Here is an 18,614-nt window from a genome sequence, read left to right as displayed (position 1 = left end):
AGTGCTCTCGACACATGCGACTATACACAAGAGAAGCTACCTCCCTTCTTACCTTTCACTCAACCTCCGTATCTTTCACTCAACTGCGTCTCCGTGAGCGCAGTTGTTCACGCTGTAGTTTTAGAGGGACCAAATGCTATGTGCCTGTCTGCCCGTGCTCGTACCAGCCTAGTGCTGATTGCTTTGAAGTCTCCGCAGTTAAATGTCACGGTTCAGGAAGAGATCGCAAGTGTTTTTCCCCTCCGGCAAAACCTTCACCAATGGCAAAATAAATTCACGCCAGCGGCGCGAGTGGAGCCAACAACAGCTGCAAAGCGCGCGGAATTTCCACCACGTAAAACTTCGCATACGTCATCATTGGGAGCACCTTGATGCGCAGATACATAAACCACGGCGACAATTGCATGTTTTATGCGCGTACGTCTCTGCCACGAGTGCATATGTGGTGGATACGACCCCGTTGGAGAGTGTCCAATTCTCGTCCGCGCGAAAGCTACGTAAACAAAAGATGCCTAAAAGCCTCAACGAAACATCTGTCGTGGTTATTCGTCTACGGAGGCCTCAGAAAAAACATTTCTCAAGTTGCAGTTATCTGTTCCCTATCTTTTCTGCAACACCTCTAGGTCACAGAGTAAATACGCGCAATGCAGCTCAAGCTGGTCCGGGAAAGGTTATGCAGGCTTCGGGACAATAGACTATACTTTCGTGAATCTGGAACAACAGAATCATTTGACGCATTTGCAAACTGCAAATAACAGTATCACTTAAGAGTCAGAACTGGCTTCTCTAATGGATTATGTTTTTCACCTGCTGAAATGACTCCGGGAGCGCGATAGCATTCAGTCATATTACGCATATAGAGTTGGAGAAAAAGGGTGGCTATGTAAATGAAGAAAAGGGTGGCTATACCTGGACTATGTCCACTTTGCTACCCTGTACGTGGCTAGGGGAATGAGAGATAATAGACAGAGATATAAGCGTAGAGGAAAATGAGCGTACGCAAGTCACAACACACAGGTACAGTACAGCGTCTCTACAGACGATCACTTGATTGCGTTGCCTTCAAGAACTGCAGGAGAGCTCGTGTGGATTTGGTTGGTTGGTTGGTTGGACCTTCGCAACCTGACGCAACCCACTGTGGGGGATCGGCCATGAAACGGGCGGTACCTTATTTTTTAGATACAATTGTTTTACATTTCAAATATGTTTGTAAAAAGGATATGTAGGGAAAAACTCACACTAATATTCAAGGCTAGAAAAACATCTAATGTTTTTCGTGTGGATTTCTGGGCTGAACACCCGGTTCCGCATCTTCTTCAGTACATTAATGAGTTGACGCACGAAGATGTCCTTTCCATTTGAGTTCAAAGGTATAGTCTTGGCATTCGTAAGGTACCGACTGGCAATAACAACCGACCCCAAATTTAAACAAAAAACATGGCTGATCCCTCCGTCATAGGAATCGGTATAACACGAAAGTGAAACGTGTCTTCACAGAAGTAGTGCTTATTGTGTAGTGATATATGAGAGCTTGTAAAATGTCTATTCGTGTTTGGCAGCTACAGCACCGTTTTGACGTGGATGCACCCATGTTGACGACATGTCTCTATCGCGACGACTAACGCCCATGATCATGATTAAACCGTTGTGGTAGCTTACGGTGTGAACATATATTTGGACACAGCGAATCGTGAATCCCGCGTAAGGATGATATCAACAGGCTCATAATCAACGCTGGTAACCGGTATGCACTTCTTCAAAGCGTCGTCAATTAAGGAGAGAAACGGCACGGTGTGCGCTTTCTAGTAATGGGTAGCCGACGCCTGTGCTCATGCATACATAACACACACTGCGCTTCAACAGAGGTTCGTAGCCTGAGCCGCAAACGCGTGCGTCCCGCTGGCCTCTGTCTCGCAGGCGCTGCTCTCGCTCCACCAAGGCACGACATTCCCCCGTCGAAATCGCATCCTTTCTGCGACACATATTGCAGCAGTTTTGTTAGTCGGTGCTCTCGCAATTGAAGCAGTCGGCGGCGGAGAAATCCCGTTGGTGCACGTATGAGCTGCACTACTCCCATGAGCCGACGCACGCTAGCACGAAGCCAAAGGCAAAGAACGTAACTGCGTCAAGGGTGCCTCGGCGACGCCAGCGCGGCCAGTCTAGCTCTCTGGTATCGAGACCCTTTAACCATCCGATATCGCATGCAATCTCGGAGTAAGCGCTAGTAAGTGTCGATCGTGAAGCATTACTTCTTTTCACATCTCACAGACGGCGGCACCGTCCCGCTCCGCCCGCCACGAAAGAGAATGTGTGAAAGATATAAGGCGCGTTCGCGCCGTGTCTACCATCTCCCGAGTTAGCTTAGTCGGTAGCGCGTCGGGCGCTGGCCGTCGTGGCCGCAACGTCGTGGGTTCGATTCCCAGGGGGGGGGGGTATCTTTTTCTTGGTTTTCTTCTTTCTCACCCGTTGGCGTCCATTTTATCAACGTCATATCCGTGACGGATGTACTTGGTGGACCCCGGCATAAAACACTTTCGTGTTAAAATTAAAGAACTCACAGGGTCTTTAGTCGACTCGAAGGCGAAAGCCATCTTCCTCTTTTTCTTCCAAGTCAGTGTTCTCTAAAAGGGGCTTTTAAGACCGTCTAGTACAGTTGCAAGCGGCTTGGTATACACTGTTCATTAAGTGTACAATTTTAAAACTTTTTTAGAGAAGAGTTCACTTTAAAATTGGAGCTTCATAATATTTGCTTCACGCTTGTAAAGGCGGCTTTGACAATTTTATTTGCTATGTATATACATTGAAGTGCAATGAAAGGAAGAAAGTACTGGCGGGGCCCTGTGGTAGAATCTGTGACCCGGTTCGATTACGGATTCTTTTATTAAGGCGAAAGCCTTAGACGCCTTATCAAAGACGAAAGAAGAAGAAGAGAGAGAAGAATGGAGACAAGAAGAAGCATAAAAGAAAGGCAGGGAGGTCCACGAGGGTTCAAATGTGACCGTTGGCGTCGACACGAGTGATGCAAAAAATAGTCATGATGCGATCATGTCACCACGACGTCACATATAGGCAAGATTAGTGACGGCATCATGATGCGACAGTGACGTCATCACATAAGATCGTCGGTTGGTTATAGTTAGGCGGATCCCGGAGGCACGCGAGGCGAAGAGAACTTGTGATTCCTCTGAACCCGGAGGCAGTGCAAAACCACGCTAGCTTTAGGTGGTGGATGCATCAATGCAACGGAATGAGCAAGAAAAAAAGAAGATGGCTGTCGCCTTCGAATCATCGTAGGTGAATGCAAAAGGGACACTGTGATTTTTAGTTCTTCGCACCTGCCAGGATGTCTCGCTGGCGGATAACGCCGCCGAAGATGTACGACAGCGGGTTTTCTGAGACGCGAGCTCTGTAAAGCTGTCGCGTTAATATATTCTGCCTTACTACGCACCATAAGTATAATGTATCCGTAGGACGTCATGCGTTCGTTTAGTTAAGGGAGGGCAACGGACGATGAAGTATGGGAGGTGAAAGACTAGGTGTGTTTCAAAGTGGAAATCTTTCCTGGGCGAAGTGCGCACGAAGCGTCGACGCGGCGCTGTTTCTGACTGTTTTCATCTAGATTAGTCACACGAAAGACGTTTGAAAGCTTACCCCTTTAGCATTTCAGACTACTGTAGAGGAGTTGCAAAAAATCACAGCATATCCACGGAGTGAATGATGATGAGTGGGCGAAGCTGTGGAGGTTCATCGGTAAACCGTGTATCTTCCGTCAATTCTGCCCAGTACATCATCACCGACGTGAGATCGGGCGCGTTTATACTAAAGGTTCGATGAGAGTTATGACGACTTGCAGCTCACTTTAATTTCACATGTACGCTGTGAATTTTCATTGTTTAATCACGCACAGGAGAAATCGCACACACGCACTACCTTGGAGGTCAAAATCCAGTGCTTATATATACGGGGTGGTCAGTGAACGGTTTTGCAGCGCGAGCGGTCGGTTTTTTCAATGAAGACGCTGCCTCGCGACGCTGCCTGCGTCGGCGCCGCTGCGCCGCGAGGCAAGATAGGGGGGGAGGGGGTGACCGTAGGAGAGGAGAAAGAGGAGGAAGCGTAGGAGAGGGGAGGGCGATTCATATCACGTACTGTCGCAGCGCATTGTCTTTAGGGAGCCTTCATGTGTGCACGCCCCCTCCGTTTTTAAGACTGGTTACACACTACTACGGGACGAACGGGTGACGCTATAAGGAGCTTCGCCCCTAAAACGCGCATGAAAGAATGCTGAGCAGTCGTATGCACCAAGACTCAAAGTTCCACAGCCGGGTCTCCACTCTTGAAAATGTCTTAGGTTCAAAGGTGGTACTCCTTATGATAAACTCTGTGGCAATAATAACGTTGAACATGTTAGCTAACAATTCCAATGAACGATAAGTTGCAACTATAAAAGGAAAGCTCAAAAAAGTTGGCGTCGCATTTTGCTTTCGAATATGAACCGTTCGTGCGTCGTAGTGCTAGCTCGCAGGTTCCAAAGAACGCTCTGCAAGTCTGACAGAAGTTCTTTCAAGAATTTTTTAAACGTACACCAACACTACAAAACAGATAGTTTCGCCTATTTCATTATACTGCTCTCCCTCCTAAATACAAATTACTCCCCTTTTAGGATGAAGGAAAGAAGTGTTAATTTTAAGGGCTCGTTTTCTTTGTTATACACAATATTAATGAGCACTAACAGACAATAATGCCAAGCAAAGTATAGGGGATGTTTTTAGTAGCAAGTGTAAGGTACATGTGAAGAAAGAAAAGTGGACGAAAAGATAGCTTGCCGCGGGCAGGGACCGAACCTGCGACCTTCGAATAACGCGTCCGATGCTCTACCCTGATGCTCTACCTCCTTTTAGGTCCACATGAGGGCCTGTATATTCACAAAATAGCTTTTAGTAATACCCATTTAGAGCCTATGGTGATGGTGATCACTAACTAAAGTGAGCAGTAAATGACGAATCGCCATTATCCTTAAGGCAAAAGCCTTACACGTCTCATCAAACGTGAAAATTGACAGTAGGTGGCGTCGGCGAAATTCTCGTGTTGACGCTCCCGTCTTTTCGTGTGTCGCCGACGATTTCGTCCTTTTGCATCACCCATCACATTTCCACTCATGGATTTCGTGTTTTTGCATCACAGTGTTGACGCTGCATTGACGGCGCCAACACTGTGATGCAAAAAGACGAAATGATGATTGTTTGCATCCCTCGTGCTGACACCGCGTTGGCGGCGTGAACACGAGTTACGCAAAAATCATCATCATCACGCGATGACGTCACATGTAATCATATCACGTGACGTCAAATAATGACGTCATCACGTGACATCGTCGCTTGGTCAAAGGTGAGCCGATCACGGAGGCTGTGCAACACAAGGCCGAATGTAGAAAACTTGCAGTGCCTCCGATCCTGGAGGCAGTGCGAAACCACGTGACGTGCTGAAAGATGCTCGGACGTTGGCGGGAGAGGATCAGTGCATCGACTGAGAAGAAAAAGAAGATGACTTTGGCCTTCTAGTCATCTTAGGCAATGGCACGTGGAACCCGGTGAGTTTTTATTGACGAATTTATTGATTTATTTATTTGTATTTATTCATTCATTTATCTGACAATACTGCAGGCTCTCCTCGGGTGTAGGAGTAGGTTGAATTTTGGATACAGCTTAAGTAGCAATGCAAAAATGAATACAGTTTCATTACGATAGGAAGGCTTCGTGAATTCAGCCTCACATGTCTCCAACCTCTGCGAGACAAAATCCAGATTGTTTTTGTTTGTCTTATATAGCGGGTTTCTTTTTTTTCATCTATTGTTTCACCCTTCACACACGATGACATAGTCGCGAAATTGATTGCCCTCGTGCATGACACGTTGACGCTGTAGACTTGTGATAATCGCGCAGGAAGCGAGTATGCAGCCTATGTGAGACGTTTCAGTTCAGATACTTGAAATGGGCACGCATATTCCGGTTGATACAAAGGTCGACAATAAGAAGGAAACCGTCCACGCTTCGGAAAACGAACACCACGTGGTGGGAAACGACGACCAGCGAGTGAGGTGTGATTGTGTTGTTCTATGTACGACCGTGTACATTCTTGTGTTTTCGTGAGTGCTGGTGGTGCTCCGTGTGCACACGTGTACACCTGAATGATTGCGGGCGAGTGAGTCTTTTTTGTGTTTGAATTTTTATCCACCCTCGCGTGCGTTGGCGTGCTTCTGCGCGCGCTGCCGCGCTCTGTCAGTATTGTTAAAACGCGTCTGCGTGCCAGGGCTTGTGCAAGTGCGATTATTTGCATGAATTGTTTCTATCAAATACTAAAGGGGAAAAAGTCTTTGGACTCTTTTTTCTGCCACACATATAACTCTGAAGTTTAATTGACTGGTGCAAATGCTCGGACAGGGATGAAAAACACAGGACGCGGACAAGCGCACAGTTCGCTTGTCCGCGGCCTGTGTTGTTCGTCCTTGTCTGAGTATTTGCGCCAGTCAATTCAACTTCACCTATGTACCAACTAGTCCGACAGCAGACGCTACTAAGACATGTCCCTCTCTTTAAAGAGACACGTTAACTCTCACTTCCGTAGCTCAGGGGGGCGGGGCTGCGTTCGGTGAGTTCAAACTCCTCCTCCCTTTCAACATTTTTCAATTTTGCTTGTATAAATATAGACGTACGCCTACAAACGCGCACACAAACATAAGAATGGTGAAACCACCTCCCCCCTCCCCGAAAAAAATTTCTGGCCACGCTACTGTTAAATCTCTTCTGGAGACTCATGCGTCCCATGATTCTCCGAATGGGAGTTAACTTGTCTCTTTAAAGACAGTTATATATGTTCTGTGATAGCTATTTACGATACAAAAAAGAATCAAACGACTCTTTTATTTCTTAGTGTGGATGTTTCAGTGTTAGGGGGATTCCTGCCCCCTAGCGCTGAAACTCGGGACCTGAGGAAGTATATGTTAGGGCTTATGTGCACGTTTGGCTTTATTGGTGCGTACGTCAGAATGCGCTGTGTACTTGTACCAGCTTGTGCTCATCCTTGATTACTTATGTCTGTACGTAGGTCTCAGTGTGTTTGTAAATGTTTAACGTATGCTCGCGCATTATTTACCGTGATGCGTTTTCGTGTCGGCGTGTGCGCACGTGAGTCGTACTGCAAAGTTTAGCTCGGACGTTCACGTGTGTGCTCATTTAAATACACGAGTCGGCTGGCCGAGCGTTCACGCGATGATAAGATGAAATTTAACAATCTTAAAGGTGGAGATGGACTCCAGGAAAGGTGTACCACCGGGTGCTTGCTTTCTTTGCATTCGCGTACGCCCTGGGGAGGTTCGCTACCAACGAAGAGCGTAAGTGAAACCCAATGACATTCACATTTTACGTCTTTTGCGTCCTTCGTAAAAACTGTCGTTTAGGTGAGCCGTGAAGGGGCGTCGTCTTTTTAGTGACACTAGCAAACGAGTGATAGCATTGCTTCTCGTCCAACCACTTCCGGTTGAACACTTACTTCAGGTTTCGCGAATACTCAGAAAATGCGTATTAAAAAATACAACTGCTACGAAATCGGTGGTTGTGGTTCAAGGGGTTCTTCGGGGTACATATGATATCAGAGCATAGGTTTACTTAGAAGAAGGGTCATTAAAATGTCACGACAACATTAAAATTAATTGAATGAGATCCTTGAAAGAGCAGACGGATTTCTTGTGAGCAGCTTGGATCGTTGAGGCACATGGCGGAGCAGATCTCAACCACGCGCACCTTTCTACTTGGCCTCCGAGATCCGCTAAGGCAGTGCGAAGTAAGAAAGAGTTAACTCGAGGAATACACCAGAAAGCATGAATGGTGAGGTGCTAGTGCCACTGCCAGAGATTTAAGTCAGGGGCTAGGGTCAACTTCACTTCTTTTTACAGCGAAAGCTGTTATGAGATCATTTCACCGGCCGTTTTTGGCGCCGTAGTTGTCCGCCGCCGCCGCCCGTAACCAGTATCGCTCGAAATAAGGAAAAAAAAACGAAATAAGAAAAAAATTCCAGGAGGGAACGAGGTTCGAACCAGGGCCCTCTGCGTGGGAGCCCAGTATTCAACCTCTGAGCCATGCCGGTGCTTGAAACTGCTTTGCAAAATAGCGTAGTGGGTTCCTCGCAAGTGCCCTTGTATTGGTTGCCAAGGAAGCCCATAAGCGCATGATCCATTTCCTCGGGGTCTCAGTAAAACTACAATGATTTGGAGCGTAGTGGGTTCCTCGCAAGTGCACTTGTATTGGTTGCCAAGGAAGCCCACAAGCGCCTGATCCATTTCCTCGGGGTCTCAGTAAAATTACAATGATTTATAGCGTAGTGGGTTCCCGCAAGTGCACTTGTATTGGTTGCCAAGGAAGCGCATGATCCATTTCCTCGGGGTCTCAGTAAAGTTCTTCGCCCCCCCCCCCCTCCCGTCTCTCTCCCACGTCAACGTATGTTATACAGCATGACGGGAGAGGGAAATAGCGACCGAGCGTCACCCAATGCATTTTACATAACTGGTGGGCCGTTTAAAGCTTCCAACCCATTACAAAGGGCTGAGCCATAATTCTTCATCGTCATCAGTCGTCGCGTCAACAAAGTGCACATAATGCCTTACAGACGTGTAGTTGGTGCCTCGCTTCTCCGCAGAATGACGAATAATGGCTTAGTAGGTGCTTACCAACTTCACAAAAATTGTGATTTATGGCGTAGTTAGTACCTTGCTAGTGTACTTCTATTAGTAGCCCCAAGAGAGCTTACAACGGGCTCTAGAAATGCCGCTCTTCCAGCTTTCGCTGTGACTGTGCTGCGGTTTCAGCGCAGGCCTGGCGTTTTTTTTTTATTTCTGATTTTAAAAACAACCTTTCTTCGCCCGTATTCGTTGGGTTTGGCACGAATGGAGCACTCGCTCGGCGAAGGCGCTAGAGAACACGAGGGGGCCAAAATTAACCGTTGTCCCCCATAATAATATCATTGCTTTGGCACAAAGCGACAGCATTTATTTTATTTAATTTTTTGTCGCCTGAGTAGAAAAATGTAGGGTCCGTGAATATGAACCTTACACATCAGAAACAGTTTCGCCGCAAAGGCGAAGGAATGAATGCGATAGCAACAATTTACAAAGTCACAAAAATAACACCAAGCAGCTCGATACTTGCAGCGCGCCCGTCAAGCGCAAAGAACTCACGAAAAGAACACACACAGGATGATCACGAACTAGCAATGGCCACAGCTCGACACTTCCAGCGCGCTGCGTTGCGAAAAGAACGCTCAGGTATACACAGGACGAGAACGCACAGGTATACACAGGACGAGCGCGAACTAACTGTCCCAGTTACTAATTCGGGTTTGAGCGGCGCGCCGGCGCTCTTAGATATTCTTGTTTTATTGAAAACTGCGGCGCGTGGAGTGGCCTCTCCGTGTCTCCTGCCGCGCACTGGCGTTCGACGCATTGTTTAGCTGGCGTTCCACATCCCGTGTGGGTGAAGAAATGGGTCACTTTTTAGTGCGCGTGTCAAGGGCAGTTTTCAAACAGAAGCAAAATCTAGGGGCACTGCTTTAGAGCGCGCCCTGTGGGCCATCTCGCGGGCGATACTGTACACGCGGAAGCACCTCCGAGATCTGCATACCGCCTGCGTTAACTGGTGTATATAAATAGCTCGCCGTTAGTATATTCTACACAACCGTTGGCGCGTGACCGAGTTGTTTAAAGTGACGCGTTAAAGAGCGTGACGTCGAAGGTTCGACGCCTGATGGCGCACTTCGAAAAAAATTTTCTTCTGATTTATTTTTCTTTGTTGGTTTTATTTGTATATGCATACATATACATATCCGGGACATGACGGCAACGGTGACGGGAAAAACCATCCGATAGCGTCTATATAATTGCTATCGCAATAAAACAGGCGCGTGTTCTGCCTGTTTCAGCAGGTGCGCGGATACGGGGACACATACTGAGTGGGTGCACTCCACTGGAGTAAGTTTTGCTCATATGGCATGCTGGTACACGATAAAAGAAAGTATCATTTGGATATGCTCGCAATGCCTAAGTGGTTTTGTCCACTCGTCATAACTAAGTGGAACGACATGCACAGTCAAAAAGGAGGATTGTGCACATCCGGAAAATTGCAACTTTGCGAAAATTTCATGTAAGACGCGCGTTTTGGTGGTCGCGGGATGCGCGTGCCGCCGGGCCGTTTGAGACACTGACGAGTGCCAGGAAGAAGATGCAAGACATTGCGCCGGGGCCCCTCGAAAACAACTCACAATTACGCATCACAAATAGAACTCCCAAATCAGATTACGTTCGTCAAATTTCGAGGATAACGATTAACGTGATCACTCATCATTACAAGACATTACATCGAGAGCCCAAGCGACCAGTATACACGCTTGGTGATCAGTAAACAACTGCACGCTTGGTAATCGCAGACCCGTAGATTAGAAAAGCTTCGGGCATGTCATTAACAGAGTATTGATGTTATCCTAAGCGAGGACGCGTAAATTATTTCAAAATATGAGCAAATGGGTCACAGAAGTATCGCTGACGTTCGTTAAAGTATTTCTTCATTTGCATTTGGAGTAACTGTCGTCGAAGCTACGCCGCACCTGTGCGCGGCGCATTGAGTTCAACAAACAAATCGTAGGCAAGTTCGTTTCTATGCTGTGAGCGTCCCTACACCTTTCCGTGTGACTGTCTGCGAATAACACAAACGGGAAATCGGACAGGTGCACTTGGTTAACGCTTGACGCGGGTGTCAGCGGAAGCTCTCACCAGAAAAAATGAAAAACAGGTTGCTCATATCCAAGAACAGAAGAGAAGTATTAGTAGAGAAGGAAAGGCAGGGTGGTTAACCAGTTCAGGACAACCAGTTTGCTACCCAACACATGGGTGTAGTATGGAGGAGATTTAAAGGTGGATAGGAAAGAGAGACAGCACATAACACAGCCCACACACAGTCAGTCACAGTCCACGACTCCTGCGTGGTACGTGGCATCACTGTCCCAGCGGCTTGTTCAAGTCCGTTTCTTTTAAAAACAGAAGTAGTACCTTTGTCGTCTTCACCTGCGATGCGTTCTGTTGACGACATGTAAGAATGCTTTCAACAGACATTGGTCTATTGTCAAGGTGCGCTAGAGCGGACGCCAGTGACATTCTGTGAACATTATATCCGGAACAATTGCACAGAATGTGCTGTAGCGTCTCCTGGCAACGACAAGCATCGCAAAAAGCTCATATCCGAAATGCGTATTATAATATATATGGAAAATGGTTTCGTGTGCGGAGTTTACACACATGCTATGTACTTAAGTGCCATTGCATAAATTGCCTTTATTTCAGTTCATTTCAGTATGAACTTTCATGAAATGATTGTGTTTATGCACCGCATGATGCACAACTTTATTTTCATAAGCTCTTTACGCTTTGTGCTGCCGTTCTCAAGTTACAAGCCGAAATGACAGCATATCTGAGGGGGAGCTGCGTTCCTCCGGCAGGAAATACTTTGATCGGCCGAGCGCGGTTGCGCGCGTCCTACCTCTACAGGTATTAGCAGACAGCTCATACATTTTTGCGCGTTGTCTTCTCCCGCTCTGTTTGCGTTGAAACGATAGACGGCACGAAGTTCAGTACGAAGATCGCTTAGCTCGATGCAGCGGCTGCGTTTCGTTACGCCAGCGTTTTGAAGGGAATATGCTACGATCTGAAGCCAAATTCAAACAGATTCTTTTCCCAGCCCTCATCGGATGTCTGAAAGTTACCCTGAAGCAAATCAACCATACTGCCGACAATGCGGCTGCCTGAAGGGTACCCAAAGTCACATTTTTGGGAATGCGAGGGAAACCCGCCTCCAAAAGCAATACTACCAGCTTCCTTCCTCGAGGCGTGGGGGTCACTCCTGTCATCAAAGGACCAGTGTATTCACACAGAAGTTATTAACTGGGCCAAAAAAGTCGTGGCGAGCTACTTGCCACAACCATTCCAACCACCGGCAAGCTAAATTCAACGACCTCGCTGCGCCGTCAATAAAGTTGTTTCTCTCTGGGTAGGTTACTCAGATCGGATTCCTAAGAAATTAGCTTATAGTCTTCGCATACCATACCGATTTCTTGCTATTGCACTCATTGCTTCGCTCTCGCGGTGAACCTGTGAATTATTACAGCGAAGTTGTCTGGGTCTACCCTGTGCAGTTGTAGTAGTAGTAGTAGTAGTAGGCGTCATGCAGGTCACGTGACCAGAGGGAGAGTAAATGAAGAAATAAAAAAAACGAAATATGATTGTGATGATGATCACTTTAGGCACAAAATACCGGGAAAGCAACTCGCCCTTTAGTTATTTACAGTAATTAGATACATTAATTATAATAAACAAAGCCAGGACAAATCCATTCGTATTTTCATCGAATACATTAATTAGTCACCTATATTAATTGAAACAAACCAAGGCAGGGCACCTGGGCGCGTAAGAGGGTCATGTAGATAACATGGAGCGCCCAGTTGACAGAATTCCGGCTGCGCCGGCGTGAAATCCCGGAACGCGAGGCGTTCGCTGAAATGCCATTGCCCGAGCGCGAAGGTCACGTGATCTCGCTTTGCCCGATCAAGTGTAAGATTTCACATCTAGCGCCGGACTTACGACGCCACGTGATCTCGCTAGCCAATCCCATACGCTCGCGCGCTTACATCTTCGCTGTCCATACGGTTAACGAGGCGTGAAACTAGCTGAATTTCTTTTTTGAACAGAGGAGCTGTTTAAGCTTAAAATCTGTTTGCAGCCGCGTCGCTTAAAACTCGGCGCAGCTGAGCCATGCAAAGTAGAAGCATAGCATAGCCGCGTATAGTATAGTAAAACTATATGTATAGTAGAGCCGTGTATAGTATAGTAAAGGAGGAGCGATGTGAGGGTGAGGAGAAGGCTAAGGAGAAGGGGTGATGGTAGGATATAGCATTGCCATGTATAGTATAGTATAGTCCGGGGGTGGAAAAAGGAAGGGAGGGTGAGGAGGAGGGAAACGAGAGGGTAGATGATAGAGAATAGCGCACCCATGTATGGTAAAGTATAGCAAGGTGTGGGAGAGGGAAGTGAGAGGGAAGGTGAGAGGGTAAAGCATAACATAGCCGTGTATAGTAAGTATAGCAAGGGGGACGGAAAAGAGAATTGAGGGTGAGGAGGGAAAAGTGGCGAGAGAAGGAAGGAGAGGAGAGGGTAAAGCACAGCATAGCCATGTATATTATTATAGCAAGGAGTGGGAAAGGAAAATGAGAGTGAGGAAGAGAGAAAGGAGGAAGAGTATACCATAGTTTAGCGGAGTAGAGACGGAGATTCCAGACCTGCAGGAGGTCAGCGGAAAGAAGAACGGGGTGATCGGAGATGAGGAGCAGCGTCGCAGGTGGTCGGGCGGAGTCAGGCGATCGAGAAGGCAAAGTGCATACGCGCCAAGCACGGGTGGTGTGATGTTACTGATGGCGTCCTAGCTTTGCATTTAGTTGCACTCCATCGCTGAGGCTTCCCCTCAGCACCGCTGTTGCTTGGTGTTTACGCAGTTAAGTCAGTTAAAGCCACGCATAATTTTAGATGTGAAGCATCTCATAGCGGTGTTCAATCCGGTGGTGGTGGTGGTGGTGTGCGGCGTGACCACTCTTACTGCGCATGCGCAAGCCCTCTCCACACACCTCCTCTCCCTCTCCACACCGCTCCCCTCTCCCCTCACCTCTCCACTTCCCATTACCCCTCCCCTTTCCCCTCACCTTCTCCACTCCCCCTCTCCCCTTCCCTCTCTCCACTTCCCCTCTCTCCTTTGCCTCTCTTCCCTCCCCTCTCCACTGCCCCTCTGAAACGCGGGCTATACATCCCACCGGCCAGATTTCATCCCACCGGCCACGTGCACCGTCGCCGATCAGCCCTTGCGGCCCTACTCGCTTTTCTCGAGGATGCCGGCCTAGTCGAACGAATTTTCTAGCCGCTCACCACGGTGACTCGGACGCCCGTTCTCCTGCCCCCCCCCCCCCCTCACTGTTTTTTCCACTCATACCTTTCTTTTTTCCTTTACCATACTCTTTTCACTCTCACTCTTCCTTTAATCCCCAATCCCCCGTGAGTGTATCGGTTGAGGTGTCCTCACTTGAGAGACAGTTATCGTGAACTCCACACCCAATTTCCATTTTCATTTCCTTCTTCCTTTTAAGAATCACCCCCCCCCCCCCCCCTATACATGCCGAAACGCTGCTTCGCATCGCCTCATAATCCCCTTTAGCGGGAGATGGTGTGGTCTTTTTAAATGCGAAGCATTTCTTAGCGAACCTTTGGCGCTTTCAACGTTTCTATCTATCTATCTATCTATCTATCTATCTATCTATCTATCTATCTATCTATCTATCTATCTATCTATCTATCTATCTATCTATCTATCTATCTATCTAGCCACCTACGTCTGGGTGCTCTCATGATTGCCTCCTTAACTTGATGTAGACCAAAATTTGCATGCGAGGGTAAGAAGATTTCAAGAATATGACTGTCGGGTTATGACATGAATAACGTGAAAATCCTGTCGCGTACGTCGTCAAACCCTTTGCTCCAGACACGTGTGGCACATGCCCGTATTCCACAGGTCGTGGTATCGGGTATGCGCCACAGGTGATTGAGATTTTATATCTACCCAGGAACGGTGAGAACAGACATTCGCTATTTAAATGCCAGAGCGTTAAGAAAAACCGACAGTGGCAGCACTGACCCTACGAATGAAAAGAATAGAAATTAGGATACCAGCAGGTATCGAACCCAAGCATTCTGCGTAGCAATCAGATATTCTACCACAGAGCCACGCCAGGCCTTTTTTTCTCTCTCTCATAGTATTTATTACAAATGTGCGCAATCAGGATACATAGCAAACAAAATACTCAAGGCGGCCTCTACCAGCGTACAAGCGTTACGCAGAAGTCCTAAAAGGGTATTAAAGCAGTACATTTCATGAAGAGTAGATACCAGTCCGGTTGAAACTGCAATTGATGCCAGGCCGTAAACTGGTTTTGAAAAAAATTACAACATATCCACGGGTGAATGATGAAGAGCTTGGGCGAAGCTCCTGAAGCAATCATGGTTACACCGTGAAATGTTCAGTGGTTTCGCCCAGCAGTAATCAAAGCGATACGCCGCTTTGATTACTGCTGCGCTCGCTTGGCGGCAGCCTCTCGAGCTCGCACCTGGGGTTCCTGCCGACGAGCACGAGACGCAGCGGCCTTCCGCACCCGGCGCTCCTCATCGTCCATGGTCCCCCAAACAGCACGATCCGTCAAGCGCACTCCTCCACGTACGGCGAAGATCAAGGAGAATGAGAGATAATGGGCGCAGCAGCCAGTCTGAGAGCAGCGGCACCTATAACGTCATCTAACGTGCATTCACCCAACCGTCATATTGCACACATCTCTATGGGACAGCGCCATCTTGTATATCGTCACCCAACTGCAGTTTGCATGCATCTCTATGGGACAGCGCAATCTATTGCATGATACGCGAGACGTGACGGCGGGGGAACGCCGGACGGAGTGACGACCGACCAGGTGATGCTATAAGGAGCTTCGCCCCTAAAACACCCTATGCCGACGTAATGTCGGTGTCGTAATGAACCCCTCTTTCTCAGTCACGTGTGGCACATACCATGTTATGCGGGTATGTGCCACAGGTGAGTCACAGTCTCAATCAACACAATAGTCGCGAACATACACTTCGAATCGCAAGGCTAGTGAGGGAGCTGAAGACAGAACTCCCCTGAAAGACGCTCGAATTCTATACACTCGTCCACATGGTCGGCCAGAATGACGTGGTGTTGTCTTCATTTCTTATGAGATTGCGCGATGGCCTCATGCTGACCGATTATGACGTCAGATGGATTGAGAGCCGCTTTGCGACACGCGAAGAAGCCGCCGCTAAGTGCCCTGACGGCATACGGCTATACTACATCAATGCGGACGTCGACCGCTATAACGCCCGTTGCCTCGACGCTGCGCACAACGTGTTGTGTCATCCCGCATGCGATAACATAACTCACTATAAGAACGAGCAGATACACAAGGTTGCCCTGACAATGGTGGCCTAGATGAAAGTGGGCGACCTGGGTGGCTTGACGGCCTCAATTTGCCTGAGCATCGGCAAGGCATACATCATAACGCCCAGCATCGACGTAAGCGACGACCTCGTCAATGGAAACATGAGCACCTTGTGGTACATCGAGCGTGACGACACAGCAACCTCGTGCGACTGTGGCTTGAATTTCTAACGTCCACGGTATGCATTGTCGTCCCAGCCAGGGTGAAGCACATCACTGCCGCACAACCCTCCATAGAAATGAAATGTGTGGCTATGGTAATGCGAACTACCACAAACACCATAGACGCCAGAAAAATATTTCGTGTAAGAGGACATAGTTTCCCCTTGTGCAAGCAAATGTCATAACTATATATAAGACACAAAGGGCCGCATATGCCCAGGTAGTCTTCGGATACGATAAGCGCCAGCGACTGAAGATGGTCTGCGTAGCATTTTCCAGGGCTACCAGAATCGACGGCCTATAGCTCACCAATGCAAAAGGTGACCTCAGGTTTCGATATGTCGCCGACTCTACCGACACACTCTGTCGACGACATGACCCGGCTAGCAAACAGGTCTCTAGACATTGTCTTTGACCGGGCTGCCACCTTCATTCAATGCCACAACCACAACAAGCATCTCACGCTTGCCGCTCTCAACGTACAGTCTGTGCACGCGCACGTATGTACGCGACCTCGAAAAAGACGCTCTGTTCACAGAAACTGACGTGTTAGCACTTTCTGAAACCTGGAGCAATGAGCCCACTTTGTCGTTCACAGCAAGCGGCTTCATTGACGGTGTGTAGGCGTGGGCACATATAAGAACACGGTGATGTGCAACTTCAACGTAGGCCGCATCCCAATTCGCCGGCCGCCAGACAGAGAACGCGTACAGACAAGCAGCGGAATCGACGAGGTCTGCGTTGCGCCAGCAATTACAATAACAAGGACATTCCGCTCGCCGCCAGCTACCTGAGAACTCTCACGAACCCCTTCCACACATGTACACTTTTTTGTGAAACGTGCGTGCGGTCTCCATCATAACGAACAAGTAAAAGCACTACATATCGGCTTACCACGCCTGATGTTATTGATACCTACGTTGCTTTTGGCATCGTTGCGCAACTGTAAACAACTGGTTATATAGCACATGTGTGACTCTTCAACATATATGTGTACGTATGCCATTTGCACATATCTTTAGCATCATTTCGTAATGTTTAGCTCAATGTAAAAAAATCATGCCACAGTCACCTTCCCGCCGCATGCTTCGCATAACATCGATTCCCACGGTACGTGGGATCTGCCCTTTTTTTTTTTATCTGCACCCACTTCGTTCTGTTGTTCTTTAGGTTCCGCAGAATCTTCTCAACGGTTGAAACCTTCACACCTTCCAATGCTCTTCATTACTGCGATGTTGGATTTCTGGTGCTAGTGTAGACACGTTTCAACAGGTACCAGAAAAATCACCTAATATTTACAACGTTCTTACAACTCACTGTAATATGTCCCGTGTAAGATTAGATTGTTCGGTTCTTTCTTCAATTGTATGGTGACACAGCCATTTCGTCTGTTTCTTGCAACGATGACACGGGTTCGATTTTCAGCCACGGCGGCCGCACTCCGAAGGGTCGAAGTGTAAGAACACCCGTGTATTTAGATTTAGATGAGCATTAACTAACCCTAAATTCTCAGTTATTCCGGAGTACACTCACTCCTCCATTCAGGGTGCCTCATATTCTAACTTGAATGTGGCAGAATATTTATTTATTTATTTATTTATTTATTTATTTATTTATTTATTTATTTATTTATTTATTTATTTATTTATTTATTTATTTATTTATTTATTTATTAGGGTACTCTCTACTGGACCATATGCGGAGTTCCTTCAATGACAGCCCCTTTGGTCTTAAGCAAAGGCAGGTAAGCTACCGGCGGTTACATGGCACTGGGTGTTACGGCCAGTCCTAATACAAATACATATTTGGATGTGTTAGGTAAATACTTACCACGACGCAATCCCTTCATAGTTTACTCGAAGGACAGGCGTTTTCTATGGACCTTGCGGTCAATAATGTCTCGAAAATTATGACTATGTGGCCTCATTAATTTAGCTCTTGATGTTTCTCTGTGTGTCCTTTCTTTTCTTCCTTTCGCCAGTGCTCTTCACACGGCAGCGCCTGCACATTCAGGTGTAGTTGTGCGCGGTGAAAAATAAAGATACGTCGCATGCAAGTATTATAATAGATAATCGGCTCTGGATTCTTGCACTGTGCACCGCCTGACCAAATAACTTTCTGCTGTGCATGACCTGGCTTATGTGCAGAGGGAACCTTGCAAAATCCGGTGCACGTGGTGAAAGTGGCAGACAAGAAAACAATATGCACATTATTTAGAAAGCGGGCCAAGTTGCGTTCTCACTCGAGGGCTTTGGTGAAATAGGCCGGTGCTTTGCATGTCGAAACCTACGTAATCGCGCAATAGAAGGGTTG

At 47.4% G+C, this 18,614-nt stretch overlaps 1 protein-coding gene across 7 annotated transcripts in view; it reads left to right on the top strand.

The window, feature by feature from the left end:
- Window positions 1-18,614, top strand: part of LOC119373850 (protein-cysteine N-palmitoyltransferase Rasp) — a 149,517-nt gene that overhangs the window by 65,461 nt on the left and 65,442 nt on the right. Inside the window, exons 2-3 of one of the 7 annotated variants that reach the window (XM_049410919.1) lie at window positions 7,296-7,387; window positions 17,978-18,045. The exons of the other annotated variants lie outside the window; for them this stretch is intronic. Coding sequence (XP_049266876.1) covers window positions 7,296-7,387; window positions 17,978-18,045 — 160 coding nt within the window. The remainder of the gene's footprint in view (window positions 1-7,295; window positions 7,388-17,977; window positions 18,046-18,614) is intronic. 7 annotated transcript variants of the gene reach the window in all.

The sequence above is a fragment of the Rhipicephalus sanguineus genome, chromosome 11 (genome assembly GCF_013339695.2).
Source record: "Rhipicephalus sanguineus isolate Rsan-2018 chromosome 11, BIME_Rsan_1.4, whole genome shotgun sequence".
Classification (NCBI taxonomy): Eukaryota; Metazoa; Arthropoda; class Arachnida; order Ixodida; family Ixodidae; genus Rhipicephalus; species Rhipicephalus sanguineus.
Note: the sequence above shows the minus strand (reverse complement) of the source record. Positions and strands in the feature narration are given on the sequence as shown.